This window comes from Papaver somniferum, chromosome 9 (genome assembly GCF_003573695.1).
Source record: "Papaver somniferum cultivar HN1 chromosome 9, ASM357369v1, whole genome shotgun sequence".
Lineage (NCBI taxonomy): Eukaryota > Viridiplantae > Streptophyta > Magnoliopsida > Ranunculales > Papaveraceae > Papaver > Papaver somniferum.
Window position 1 is genome coordinate 89,046,707 of NC_039366.1, and position 15,708 is coordinate 89,062,414.

Genomic DNA, 15,708 nt, shown 5'->3' on the forward strand with positions numbered 1-15,708 from the left:
ATTCTTGGACTGATATAAAATATCTGGTTTCTACGGGAAGACAACATCTCATTAGTTAAGCTATGGTGACAGTGCGGCACATATGAAAATTAAATGTTCAAAAGTTTTTTGATAACAAAGATCAAAATCTAGTGAATCATAGTCCAACAAATTTTTTGGTTTTGTCACCGTAATAGTATTCATATACAAGATCACAACATGTCTTCCAGGTTTCATAGATTTTTTTTTTAAAAAACCCTGGGCTACTCCCCCAATTTCTTGGTTATAAATTAACATAGATACTTTTGTCATCAATAATTCTAGTACTGCTGGTATTATTCTTATTTTTCGGAATCATTCAGGATCTCCGTTGGAAGCCATGGTATTTACAATGAAAGCTCATGAAGTTGATCAACTTGGCCTGCTAAATGTTGTCTGCTGGACCAATTAGAGAAATCTAAAAGGGTCATCATATAAGGAGATAACAAAGCAGTCATGGAAGGATCTCAAAAACAAGGAAATAACAAATACAGATAGGAGGATGATCATCTTTTAAAGGAATGTAGAATTATTACTAAGGTTGGAAGTTAAAATCCAGTTTAGTCCAAGGTCGATCTTGTAATCAAGTACTTGATGCTTTGGATAAATATGTGTGGACAAAAGTTTGTAATCAGGTTTGGTCCCATAATTTCCCTAGTGCCATTAGTAATTTAGTCGTTAATGATATATTTAAGATGGATGGGGAAGTCTTAGTTTGTCTGTAGTTGTAGTTATGTTAGTTGGATGGATGGTTTGTTGTGCTCTTTGAAACATATTTATTTGTCTTGGGTTGTACTTTGTTTGAAGTATAAATAAATATATATGTTTCTAAGTAACAAAATAATAATAAAAAAACTTCAAAAATTTTCCCAATCACGACTTTTGGAGTTTCCAGTATCTGTACCGATTTTTTCAAAAATGTTTTGTCAGGACGATAGTTATTGTTATTGTGCATCATTGATATCACCTAGAGTAAAACACACATAATTTCTACAAATGGAATCACCTTCTTATATTAAATACTTTGCACCTCGAACTCCAGTGAAAGCTTGGAAATGATCTTTGTTGGGATTCCATTTTTTTTTTTTAAAGGATGCCACTACAGGCTTATATTAATCATATAATTCGTTAGATACATTATCAAATTGCAAGAAATTGGAAGGCAACCTAGAAAAGTGTAAATAGAAATAAGGATAAAAGAGTATATATATTTTTTTTGATCATTAAGTAAGTTTATTAAGAAAGAATAAAGGTTCACAAAGTGTGAACTGCAAATACAAATATTCTCCGACCAGGAAAGGGATACAACAACTGCTCAAAACCGAAAAAAAGAAAAGATACAAATACCAGTAAACTTACCAACATAAAACATCAAAGACCCAAAGAACAAAGGACACTATCAAGGTGGTTCGAAAACTGGTTACCGGTAGAACCAATAAGCTATAGTTAATCTGATTTTTTCAAAAAATTTGGATAGTGAAGGGGACCTATTATCGAAGGCTCGACAGTTCCTTTCCTTCCGTAAGGACCAAATGATAGTTGCATGTAACACTTTAACAACGAGAAACCTTCTGGATTTGACCTTAGGACAAGGCTAAGTACTGATAGCAATGAAAATTGAGGGAGGCAGTACCCAAATCAAATTGAATTCGGGTTTGAAAAAGTTCCAGATATAGCTAGCAATAGAGCAGTGGAGAAGCAGGAGCAAACAAGTCTCTTTATGTTGATTCATAGGTAACAATGATTGATCCAAATTCACCATCTTCTTTTGCACAACTCATCTTGTTAAAACTTTATCCTTCGAAGCAAGACGAAGAAAGGAACTAACTTTTGGAGGCCAATATTTCGACCAAATTCTTTTGGGATGAGCACATTCGACACCATCATATTCATTGTTAGGAACTAACAACTTGTAACATTTCTTCACGGAGAAAGCACATGTCGACTGAGAGTCCTTCCACCACCTCAAATCAGGAGAGTTATTGGGATACAAATTGCTGGAATCAAGGAGATGAAGCAAACCCGCAATATCTCTTATAACATTGTTGTGGCCCCTTTTGTTGATACCCAATTCCAGAAGCCGACATTATCATTGTATACTTGAGCTACATATGAGGCTTTAGATTCGGAAACGAGATACGCTGCAGGATATTGTTGAGCGAGAGTCGACCCCCATATCCACGGTTCTAGCCAGAAGCTAATTCTAGTGCCATCTCCCAATTTAAACCCACAATTAGATTTGAAAAGAGCTATATGCTTATAAATTCCTTTCTAAATACTGCAACCATAGGCTTGATTTGTAGGATTCGAATTTCACCCGAACTGTGCAAAACCATACTTTTCATCTATCAAATGTTTCCAAAAAGTGTCATCATCTTCGCCAAATTTCCAAAGTCATTTCATAAGTAAAGCAACATTCATGAGATGTAATTGTTTTATGCCTAACCCTCCCTGATCTTTAGGCTTCGTAATTCGGTCCCCATCCATTAAATGATATTTCTTATCATTTGGACCTTCATCCCACATAAAATTGCGAACAATCCTTTCTAATTTATGAATGATGTTCATGGGAGCTAAAAATATGGAGAAGAAGTAAACAGGGACAACCAAAAACACTGAAATATTTGTCAAGGATGAAGAGGTTAGCTGGCTCACTAGTTTTGAAATCGTTTCAGGTGGAGCTAAAGTTACGCATCTTCAGTTTGCCGACGATACACTAGTTTTCATTAAGATTTACCTACATAGCATTTATAATCTTCGAAATAATCTGATTTGGTTCGAAGTTACCTCAAAGTGAATTTTCACAAGACGTCTACATTTCTTGTTGGTGATATCTCGAATATGGACTTTTTGGCTACTTCGATGAGGTGTAAAATTCAGTCCCTACCTTCTTCTTACTTGGGTCTACTTCTAGGAGAACTTTATAGATTCAACCTCAAATAGTTAAAACTCATTTAAAGATTCAAATATTTTCTTTCGGCATGGAAGTATAAAAGAGTACATATAAGACATTCAAATTCAGCGGTCGGATAGTTGTTGAGCAGCGAACAATTATCATGGCCACTCGATGTAGCTTCTATCACGTCTGTCTCGTGATAAAACCATCATGACGATGGAAAAATTCGCGAATGCTTTGAGCATCCAATACTTGGGGAAAATCAATAAATTTTGTGCCCATCTCATTGGATTGCCGATATATCCACCGAACCAAACCCACCGAAGTTGAACCGTGTGAGAGGGGTGGTGGGCCCACTCCTACCCCACCCCTATCCCAATGCATACCCCACTCCTGTCCCAATGCAGAGAAGAGACATTTGAGACCATGCGATCCCCTCTCGGTACAATTCATGGTGCAACTCTTTGGTGGATAATGGATATTGAATCATCCTTGCCCTTAGAGCTTCTCCAATGGTGAATGTGGATGTTTCATATGTGGCATCACTTTTAAGACATCCTCTAGGTATAAAATCCTAAATATTAGGAAAGAATAAATTTTATCTCCAACCCATAAAGTTTTATATCCCTCTTTTACTTATTTGTAGGTACATGATTGGTTAAAAATATTTCTGTTTTTGTATTCAATAATTTTTATTAATAAAAGTGTGACTAGGAAGGGAAGACATCCTCTAAGTGAATGTCTAAAACTAGAGGTCCACTTAGAGGATGTCTAATTATTTTTTTGCCACATCATCCTCACATCAACGGGTTGGAGATGATTTTTTATAAATATGGTTGTGTATCCTCATAAAACTAGATGTCGTAAGACTTTTTTCATCACACACATTCCATTGACTCAGCTCTTACCCTCGTAAAACTGGTCCAGCAGATGTGGCAACCTTTCATTGGTTAGATCGGTAATCGACGTCTCTAATAGGGAAACTTTGCTTTGCAGGAAACTATATCTGTTCTGTCGACCACAAATAAGATGCGCAAGTAGAAACAAAATAAGAAGTTTACTTTAAGTTTACACTTTCGAATCTCTGTGAACACTTTCTTGTTTTTTTGTATTTGTATTTGGATCCAAAATCGTTGACACACTTCTCCAGTATCTCCACATTTCTCAAGATCATAAACTCAAAATCTACCTCATTTTTATCTTCATAATCCAGTTTCTCTTAGAGGTTTTTATTAAGGAAAGTGTTATCTTAGGAATGTCGTAATACTTTCCAAGACCGTAGTGGTCAGTCTATGGAAAGTATTGCCCATATCAGTCACGAACTTGAGACTGAGAAGGTAAGTGGTAATATATTAGGAAAGGATTGTTTATGTAAGTCTCACAATCATGACTTACATAAACAATCCTTTCCTAATATATTACCACTTACCTTCTCAGTCTCAAGTTCGTGACTGATATGGGCAATACTTTCCATAGACTGACCACTACGGTCTTGGAAAGTATTACGACATTCCTAAGATAACACTTTCCTTAATAAAAACCTCTAAGAGAAACTGGATTATGAAGATAAAAATGAGGTAGATTTTGAGTTTATGATCTTGAGAAATGTGGAGATACTGGAGAAGTGTGTCAACGATTTTGGAAAGTGTTATCTTAGAAATCAGGTTCGAGCACATAATCTAAATATATCAGAGACAAAGCAGTCAAATAACACATATTCCTCAGACGGCTCAGATTTGATGGGAGTAACCGCAACACAGCTCAGACAGGTGCTTGAGTTTTTGAATGCAAAGAAAAATACGTCCCAACTGCAAGGTAAGCAAACTAAACCGAATTGGATTATTGACACGGGAGCTACAAATCATGTCACGTGTAGAAGAGATGACATGATTGATGTGAAAGATATTGTGAAGTGTACGGTTGGACTCCCAGATGGGAAATATGCACAATCTGAAAAAATAGGGACTATTATTCTGCAGGGCGGTTTGAGACTTGATAATGTGCTTTATGTGCCTCAAATAACCTGTAACCTAATTTCTGTCACACAACTTATTGATGAATTAGTATGTACGGTACAATGTACTAACAGTTTATGTCTTATACAGGACCGGTTGACGAGGAAGGTGATTGGAATGGGTGAACGACAAGGTGGACTATACATTTTCTGTGGTGTGCCTCAAGTTGAAGTTATGGCAGTCAGTGGAGAATCATACGAGCTGTGGCATCGACGAATGGGACATCCATCAGAAAAAGTATTGCAAAGGTTGCCGGGTGTGAGTAGATTGAAGAAGCATAATGAAGTTTGTGATATTTGCCCAAGAGCGAAACAACATAGAAGTAGTTTTGCTAGTAGTCTAAGTAAAGCCAGTTGTATTTTTGAATTGATTCATATAGATCTATGGGGTCCTTATAGGGCTACATCGTCTTGTGGAGCACAGTATTTTTTAACAATAGTAGATGATTTTTCAAGAGGTGTGTGGATTCATTTGCTTCAAAATAAAACTGCAGTTGAACGAACGTTTCTTGATTTCATAGCTCTTGTGAAACGACAATTTGATAAAGATATCAAAATTGTTAGAAGTGATAATGGTACTGAGTTTAATTCATTGCGTGGATATTTTAAGACTAATGTGATAGTTTTTGAAACATCGTGTGTAGGCACTCCGCAACAAAATGGAAGAGTGGAGAGAAAGCATCAACATATATTGAATGTGGCAAGGGCTTTAAGATTTCAAGCCAACTTGCCAATACGGTTTTGGGGAGAATGCGCATTGACAGCTGCGTATTTGATTAATCGTACTCCTACACCTATTCTGGAAAATAAAACGCCGTATGAAATATTGTTTGGAAAGCAACCTCCGTATAATCAGTTGAAAGTGTTTGGATGCCTGTGTTATGTGCATGATCAAAATAACAAAGGGGATAAATTTGCAAGTAGAGGAAGGCGGTGTGTTTTTCTTGGATATCCATTTGGTAAAAAGGCATGGCAAGTATATGACTTGGATGAAAGGAAATTCTTAGTGTCAAGAGATGTCCAGTTTTGTGAGAATAGTTTCCCATATAAGAATGCAACGTCTGTGGTGCAGCAGCCAACAGTTGCACCACGCACCGAGAGTGATCAGCCTGGTCATTATATTGAGACCGAGGGGATTGGTGTATCAGCTGAGACTGCTCAGTTGCATCCAGCATTTGACTGGAGTGATGATGAAGAGGTAACAGCAACAGCGACAGCGAGTGAGAGTGTGGCAGTACCAAGTGTAACAGCAACAGCAGGAGACGCTGTAGGCATACCTGATGCAACTGCGACAAACGGAGATGGTGTAATAGTTCAAGATATGACTGCGACGGAAGAAGAACGTGTAGCAGTCCAAGAGAGATCTGCTGAAGCAGTCAGTCCGGGCAATAGTGTTGCAGTAGAAGGTGATATGGGTAAAGGAAAGCGTATGAAAATTCCATCGAGTAGGCTTAAGGGTTTTGTGACGCACACCACTAGAGAAAATGGTCCATCTCATCTTCATACATCACAATCATCCTCCTCAGGTACGCCGTATCCTTTGACATATTATGTTAGTTGTGAAAAATTTTCTACACCATATAAGAAATTTCTTGCAGCTATAACTGCGAGTTCAGCACCTCGCCATTTTAAAGAAGCAATGAGACATCCAGGATGGCGGAAAGCAATGGAAGAAGAAATACGAGCACTAGAAGAACAAGATACCTGGGTTTTGCAAGAATTGCCGGAGGGCAAGAGAGCACTAGGAAGTAAATGGATATATACAGAGAAGTATGATGAAAATGGGAATTTGGTTCGCTTAAAAGCAAGATTGGTGATCTTTGGAAATCATCAGGTGGAAGGCTTAGACTACAAAGAGACCTTTGCACCGGTAGCAAAGATGACAACAGTGCGCACTTTTCTAGCTGTTGCAGCTGTTAAAAATTGGGAAGTACATCAGATGGATGTACACAATGCGTTTCTACATGGAGATTTGGAGGAAGAGGTGTATATGAAAGATTTGGGAAAATTAAAATATTTTTTGGGCTTGGAGATAGCTCGCAGTAAACAAGGCATTTATGTTTGTCAACGGAAATATGCATTAGACATTATTATGGAGACGGGGTTATTAGGAGCAAAACCAGCAGAGTTTCCAATGGAAACTAATCATCGTTTGGCTTTAGCAACAGGGCCGTTGTTGAGTGATGCAGAAAGGTATCGACGATTGATCGGAAGATTGATTTATCTGGCTGTGACTAGACCAGATCTAGCTTATTCTGTGCATATTTTGTCACAGTTTATGCAGCATCCAAGACAAGAACATTGGGAAGCTGCACTTCGGGTAGTTAGATATTTGAAAAAGAATCCTGGGCAAGGAATTTTGTTGTGCTCTGATAGTAGTTTAAGTTTAAAAGGATGGTGTGATTCAGATTGGGCAAGCTGTCCTTTGACTAGACGATCGTTGACAGGATGGTTTGTGCTTCTTGGAGATTCACCAGTGTCTTGGAAGACCAAAAAGCAGTACACAGTTTCTCGGAGTTCAGCTGAAGCAGAATACAGATCTATGGCTGCAGCTACTTGTGAATTGAAGTGGTTGAAGCAATTACTAGGTGATTTGGGAATTCGTCATACACAGGGAATGAGTCTTCTTTGTGATAGTCAGTCGGCATTGTATATTGCTCAGAATCCTGTATTTCACGAAAGAACTAAACATATAGAAGTGGATTGTCATCTCGTCAGGGATGCGATAGTACAGAAAATTATTTCTCCCTCGTATACGCCCACGGGGTTACAGTTGGCGGATATCTTCACCAAATCATTAGGCCGAGTTCAGTTTCAAGGTCTTTTGTCCAAGATGGGCATTTGTGACCTGCATGCTCCGTCTTGAGAGGGGGTATTAAGGAAAGTGTTATCTTAGGAATGTCGTAATACTTTCCAAGACCGTAGTGGTCAGTCTATGGAAAGTATTGCCCATATCAGTCACGAACTTGAGACTGAGAAGGTAAGTGGTAATATATTAGGAAAGGATTGTTTATGTAAGTCATGATTGTGAGACTTATAAGGAAAGTCTCAAATCAGTGTCTTAGGAAAGTTTTGAGTCTTCAATCCGTATTGTATAAATATCTATGAAAGTATCATGAATGAAATAAGAAAAGAATTACCAAAGTTTTAACAGTTTTTCTTACATCTTCTCATCCATTTTTAAATGGTGGCGCCCAATTTGGTTTTGTGGGCGCCTGTTTCATTCCCAATTTAGACAAATTTTGATTATCCCGAACTTCAATCTTTCTCATGCGTTTGCATAATTACTCAAACTAATCAGTTTCATAACAGGATTGTTTCCTTTGGCTTTAATTAACTATAATTTTGGTTTTTAATTTTCTGGGTTTATGTTGACCTAGTTTTTGTTAAATCTGTATACTTCAGTTGACTTGAATTGGATCAGTTCTGTCAACTGTTTGCATTTGGTATAAACAAAGGGTTTAGTTAGAGGTGTAAGAATTCGAGAAAATTTGGTTCTAGATCTATAGAGTAGTAGTCTAGGGTTTAGGTTGAAAACTATTGTCTATTTAGTGGAAAAAATTTGATAGCAAGATGATTGGGAGGAAAAATGGTCGGGTATCACCATTGCTTCTGGTTCTTTTAGCTCTAGGAATATTTTTTGTAACATATAACTTATTAACTATGATAATCAGCAATAGAACTGGGGGTGGTGATAGTTTAGATACTTCATTTTCGAGGTCTGACCCGGTTACTCAAATGCCTGAAGATTTTAAAACAAGCGGGAAATTGCTATTCCATGTCGCCCTTACTGCTACTGATGCACCTTACAGCAAATGGCAATGTCGGATTATGTATTATTGGTATAAGAAAGTGAAGGAAATGCCTGGGTCAGAGATGGGAGGATTCACTAGGGTTTTGCATTCTGGGAATCCTGACAATCTCATGGAGGAAATTCCCACATTCGTTGTTGATCCTCTTCCTGAGGGACTCGATAGGGTGAGAATTATATGCATTGTCTCCTTCTGCTTTTTGTTACTACTTGGTGTTAAAAATCTGCAGTTGTTACTATTAGCTCGTTAATTGAGTTTCTTTAAATGATGTTACATGTTGTTCCAGGGTTACATTGTCTTGAATAGGCCATGGGCGTTTGTGCAATGGCTAGAAAAGGCTACAATTGAGGAGGAGTGAGTTTATTTTTCCTGTTTTATGTTATTTTCTTGCTTATTGAGAAGTTACTTTCTTGATGAAAATAATGCTGTGTTTGCTTCTATTTCCTGAAAAAAATCTGAAAGCTTACTGACATAATAATTTCAGATACATCTTGATGGCAGAACCTGATCATGTTTTTGTAAATCCTCTGCCTAACTTAGCACGTGGAGGATATCCGACAGCATTCCCATTTTTCTATATCAAGCCTACTGAACATGAGAATGTTATAAGAAAGTTCTATCCCAAGGATATGGGCCCCGTGACAAATGTTGATCCCATTGGCAATTCTCCTGTAATTATCAAGAAGGTAATTTCTATTCTTCCTTTGTTAGCTTGATAAATTTGTTCTGATACGTCAGCTCGTTGGGAACTCTGTAGCACATATTTGCGTATAGCAGGTTCTTTCCGATGAGGTGTGACCGCATTGGATGGTACATGAAAAGAATGGAATGGAAACTTTTAGCTTTTCATGTGTTAGTTAACAGTTGGTGATTATGTGTTAGTTAAACATCCCATTTAGTCTTTTCAGTATGAGATTTAATACTATAAGGAAATCCACACATCATAACTTGGGAACTAGTCAAATTCTATATTCATCTTTTCAAGAATAATGATAGGCAATACGTGATTAAAAAAAGGAATAAGAAGTTAGCTTAGAACCAATAGTTGAGGTAATAGACATTACTCCATATCCCATTTGAACAACATTTTTCATGATTTTTCATCAAGCATATGATATTTTGATTATCGAAATCTGTCAGCCACTTCGTCGTCTGTTTACTTTTTCTTAGCTGTATTAAAAATATTATTAAACAAAATGCATGGCTTCCCCGAGAGGTTGAATTTTGTAGTGGCTTTTATATTGTGATCGTTAAAGTGATAACTAATTAGTGGCTTTTATATCTGCACATGACTGTTGTTGCTCATGAGAAGTTAAATTTCATGTAATCAGTCCACTCTGGAGAAAATTGCACCAACATGGATGAATGTCTCCCTTAGCATGAAAGATGATCCTGAGACTGATAAGGCTTTTGGATGGGTATTAGAAATGTGAGCGACTTTTCAAAATATATATCTAATCATGTTTGTGTTCTTGTATATTTCTTGTTTTTGTGTCATTGATACATTTTTTGCTGCTTTTAATTTTCTTTTGCTGTTGAATTAAGGTATGCGTATGCTGTTGCATCAGCGTTGCATGGAGTCCAGCATACCCTTCGAAAAGATTTTATGCTACAGGTGTTACACGAAGAAGATTCTCCATCAGGATTTTATTTATTTTTTTGATAAGGAAATTCTGTTCTCTTTCTTTTTGTTGTGCTGCTTTTTTGTTTAGAAGTTGTTGTGGTTAATTACAGCCCCCGTGGGATTTGGAGGTTGGGAAGAAATTTATAATTCACTATACTTATGGATGTGACTACTCTTTGAAGGTAAATAACATTTTTCCATCACAATGTTATGTGCATATCGAGCAATGATTTTATGACAATAATGTTAATTATTACATAGCTCGTTTATTTCCGAGTTTACTTGTTCTCATGTAATTTATTTATCTTGTTAGCCTATATATGTGAATATACTTAGATCGTTTGCTGGTTCTGTGGTTGTAAATTTAGTTTGATATCTTTCAGGGTGAACTAACATATGGGAAAGTTGGGGAGTGGCGCTTCGATAAGAGATCGCATCTTCGCGGTCCTCCACCAAGAAACCTCTCCTTGCCCCCACCCGGAGTTCCTGAAAGTGTGGTATGCTATAATATCATTTTTATTCTTCACGTGAATGATTTCTTATTTGCTAATTTGAAGGACATATCTTGGAATGTCCCGCACCTCTGTAGCCTTAGACAAGTCTGCATCCTCAAGGAATAGGTTTGCATTTATCTGGATTTTACGTCATTATAGGATCTGTAGATTGACCATGAGCTGTTGGAGCCTCGAGACAACCAGCTTGTGTGAGTATTGTCTGATTATAACCAACATAGCTTTATGGCATGTTCTGTATTAGGTCTACTTAACCCTGGTTTTATTAGCTCAAGTCATACCGAGTTGTTTAGTTTATTATCCTGGCATCAAATTGATTTGTAACTAAGAATCAATGTTGTCTATCTTTAAGCGCATATGGGCTTATTAAGTGGGACTACTTATCACCAAGTATCGATGAATAATGTGCACCACCATTGAATGAACAAATTTAACATCACATGAGCACGAATTAGTTGTTCAAATTCTGAAAGTGCGTCTGCAATGTTTAATGCTTCTACGCGAAGGGTTTGTGACGATGGAAGTAAATGATAGAGGTTTTTCATGAGAATGAAACTTAGAAGAACTGTTGAAACTTAAGTACCCAAAATCATCCACCTCAGATTTCTCAGCAGCCATTGGGTTGTTTTATGATGTGGCATAACATTATGAGTTGGATCGTTTCAGGTCTTAGTAAGTTGTGAACTAAGGGATATGAAATGGGTATTGCCGCAGAAGTAGCACATTAGAGAACTTGGGGTTTTAAGAAAAGTGAATACCATGACCGTTGGATTTGGAGTCATTTTTGATAGTACATGTAACATGAAGTTGAGGAGGGTGACTCACTAGAATAAGATTTCCTTTCATATAGTCAAGTGGTCTTGGAGCATTGACCCTCCTGGAGCATTGACCCTCCTGGAGCATGGAATAATTGATATAAATGGATAACTTAAATCTTATGCCTTGAGGTGGCAACTGGCTGAGCCAGTTAATGGTTGCGGGAAGATGGTCAGTCCTGGTCGAATAAACTACCCGAGCTTGATGCTTAAGCAGTTTATTAGACACCTGTTTAACGTACTTGGTTTGTGTATCACAAACCATGTGGATTAATGAAGTTATCAGACCCACCAAAATGATGATGTAACAAACTGTGACGAAATCCATGCAATTTAGTTTAAAACAAAACAAAATAAGATACATGCAAGTAAAGGAACAAAATGCACCCTATTTCCTGTATGCTGTAGCTTATATATTCATAGGTTATCGAGGTATTCAAAAGAACATCCACGTACTTATTACTGACATCACGGTGGAGAAATTAGGGTTATAGTCAGGGAGGGAGCAAGTTTTCAGTTTCCCACAGTGACTTACTATTGATCAGTTGTTTGTTCCCTTGTGTTAAAGAAGAAACGAGAGAAAATAATGTTTGTATCGGACCACCACTTTGAACTAGGATAGGGGTTGCTTCCAAGAGAACCAGAAACAAAATCTACAAGAATGCAAAACTAGCCTTTGGTTTGAGCCTCTCTATATGACAGTTGATGTGGGATTTGCAGACCGTAGTTCGATAGGTTTTGTAGCATCTATTAAAAGTGATCACTGCACACAGGTCATCAAGGAAAAGTAATGCCTAACCTGTAATTCAATGACGATGAAAAAAAATATTATCCCCGGACCCGATTAATCAATCATGTCCATCTCTCTTGGCTTTTATGATTGCAGTTGCAGATCACCTAATGAAGTAGAGAGTTTTAATAATATATTCTTTTATGTTCTCTTTTTTTCTTAGGCTTGACACTCTGTTGCTGGCTGGTAATTTGCAGGTAACATTGGTTAAAAGAGTGAATGAGGCTACAGCTAACATTCCTGGATGGGATAATGTATAATACTCAGTCGAACGTCAAAAAATTGACCATTGAAGTTTAGATACCTTCATTATACCTCAGAAGACATCATATAGCATGGGAAAGGAGTAGGTTTTTTTTACGCATGAAACAGAGATCCCCTTCCCCTGCAACAAAAGCAGAATCTGCCTGAAGATCTTCTAACTTTTTCATTGTTTACTATCACTAATCTATAGCAGAGTGGTCTTTTTGGCCATCCAACGTCAATTGTCCTTGACACAGATCTGGCCGTCCAATTTTTAAGCTAGGAAGTTCAAAATACGGAAACATTGGAATTTTTACTTTTTAACTGATTTTCTTAAACGTGTCTAATCCTGAATAAAACCTGTGTACGTGTCTTACTAATATGTCTTACTAATTCCCCATGTTGTATTTTTAACTTCCTTAAAATTTGGAAATCGCTTTCCTTCACAACAAATTTCATTTCTTTATTAGGATTTCACCCTCTTTTTCATCCCAGTTTCTGGAACATCACTTTCTTTTGTTTTCATCAGTAAGTAGTTTTACTTATGTTTGAAGTTTGTTTAATTTTTCTTCAAACTTTGGTTCTTCTTCTCTTTGTGAACAATAATTAACTTTCAATTGACAAACTGTACTGTAGATTCGGCAGTGATTTATACCACCAGTGTTCCGAGAGAAATCAGAGACCTGTGAAGAACAAGGTTTGATTGGTTACCCTTTTAGTATCTTGCTCTCACGTGGTTGTTGATCTGATTTTATTTTTTTAACAATTGTTGTTGATTCGATGGTTTTTCGTATATTTTAACTTCTATATTTTTAGGTTTTACTGTGTGTAACAAAACTATCATTTGTTGTTGCTTGAACTTGAATTTAGATTTTGATTAACCATTTTTAATTTTTTTTGGTGTTTGCAGACGAGAATATGGATTTAGGTGTTGTAAAATATGTTCATAACTACATCTACCAAAGACGGCAACGAACACAGATGGTGTTAAAGAATGTGCCTGCCAGCCAGCGCAAAGAATGTACGACAGTCAAGTATATACATGGTTACATCTACAAAGGCCATGACACAAAGTAGACTACAGTGGAAATAACGTGACTTACTTGGAAGCCTCAGTTGCTCTATGGTTTTCTGTTCCTAATGGAAACGATTACCTTTTTTTTTAATCTATTTCCGGTGTCAAATTTGTTATCTATTTCTTTTTATATCAGTTACTGTGTCTAATCTGTTGAAACCATTGACTGTCAAATTTGTTACTGTTTCTTCTTATATCAGTTCGGTGTCTAATTTGTTGAAATCACTGACTGTCATTTTCTAATGTTCGTCATATAATGCTACCAAAAATGGAAAATTTTAATTTGCTTAAAAACTTCGACTTTAAGTTTCGTTAACAACATTTATGTTTATTGTCCATACACCCGTGAATTTGGACCATTCCCACTGCAGAGGTTCGACTTTAAGTTTGGTTAATTCTTCTGCAACATCCTCAGTAATCTTTTTGATTGTTGTTCATTGACCAGAAATCAATTAACTATGACACAGTTGCCTTTCTGGTATGGACAAAGAGTGGCCGGGATGGAGTCCTTGAAATACAATGAGTGGTCGTGATTTTGTAGTTCAACCAGGAGAGCGTATCCTCCGTCAGTTTCAGTAGGTGTACAATGATCCACCGTTTTTTGTGTTCTAAAACACAGATGCCAAAACGGCTACAATCCAGATTGACAGGAACGTGTCACAACCTCCTTTTGTTTCTATCTATTTTTCCCAGGTGTCTTCTATACAAGTTGTTCATATAACTTCCCAAACGAGAACAAAACTGCATATCAGTTCCAACAGTTAGTTTCCCTCTGATTAGTCTTTCTCTTCCGGTCGTGAAGAAGACACATGTACGTTTCACTATCTAACTAATTCATCTCCATCTCTGTGTTTTGAGGGTTCAATGGATTTTGTTTTAATCTTATGGTCGATCTCATTAAGTCTAACTGTTTCCTTTTTACAGAAAAAATTGTGAGAAGCAATGTTTTTGTAAGGGATCCCTTTTTGCAATGAATCAAATTTGTCCAGGGAGGTACTATAACAAATTCTTTTTTTTTTCTTTTTTGTTTACATGTTTTATTTTGGGCGTTAATTGTTTGAAGAGTTCATGCAAATATACGAGAGGAACAACCAATCAATAGGCGCGGGTGCTGGTAGTGGTAGGTGGGCGGTAGAAGTCGAAGCTTTGCACTGGGACAAATTTATGAGAATGGATGCTTCCTCTTCCCTTAAAGCTTGAGACGATGCACCTCCCTTTGTAATGATCTATACTCTTTTGAGAGATCAGTGATTGATATGATCCTTACTGTAGTCAGAAACACTATTTTATTGGTGTCTACTCTTAATTTTTGTGTTGGCAGGAACTGTTTTCTTCTATTGTTAATTAATCTTGTGGAGTTTCGTTTTCGTGTTTCAGTTGTTTTATGTTAACTATACTCATAATAATTTCTCATGCTTGCTGGTCATGTTACTGACCATTTCAATATCCTTCATGCCTGTCACTTGCTTGAGAAAGTCACCCCCTCTGGGAAGACTTTTCATCGGGTGCAGAAGGTAATGTTAAAGAGTATGTAGATAGTCCGTCGGCAGTGTAGTTGCGCTTCACTTGACCATTTGTGAAGAAATAATAAGAGGTTGGTTAAGATGGTAATTGTAATTTTATTCTTACTTTCTTTTTGAGTTTATTTTTCAATTCACTGTGTTGATACTAGAAAGGCATATCACATCATTGTGTTCAACTGTGTTTAGTTTTTAGTTCAACTGTGTTTAATTTTCAATTCGTCATTATGTTTTATAGTAATACAGCAATCCTTACTTTTCTACATTCAATATCCCTACTTTTCTACATTCTCCTCTAAATCATTTTCCGTATACTTCTTACCTTCATGGATTAATTTTGGGTTACTTTAATCTTTCATTTTTAATCTCTGACTCTAAATTTCCCTATT

General features: G+C 36.8%; 1 protein-coding gene across 1 annotated transcript; it reads left to right on the forward strand.

Moving 5' to 3' along the window:
• Window positions 1-8,179: 8,179 nt before the first annotated feature.
• Window positions 8,180-12,748, forward strand: LOC113307532 (hydroxyproline O-arabinosyltransferase 3-like). Its single transcript, XM_026555966.1, has 8 exons — window positions 8,180-8,906; window positions 9,027-9,094; window positions 9,225-9,426; window positions 10,072-10,169; window positions 10,286-10,355; window positions 10,475-10,546; window positions 10,748-10,861; window positions 12,679-12,748. Exons 1-8 carry the CDS (start codon window positions 8,502-8,504, stop codon window positions 12,739-12,741), a joined length of 1,092 nt encoding a protein of 363 aa, XP_026411751.1. The 5' UTR covers window positions 8,180-8,501; the 3' UTR covers window positions 12,742-12,748.
• Window positions 12,749-15,708: the final 2,960 nt, after the last annotated feature.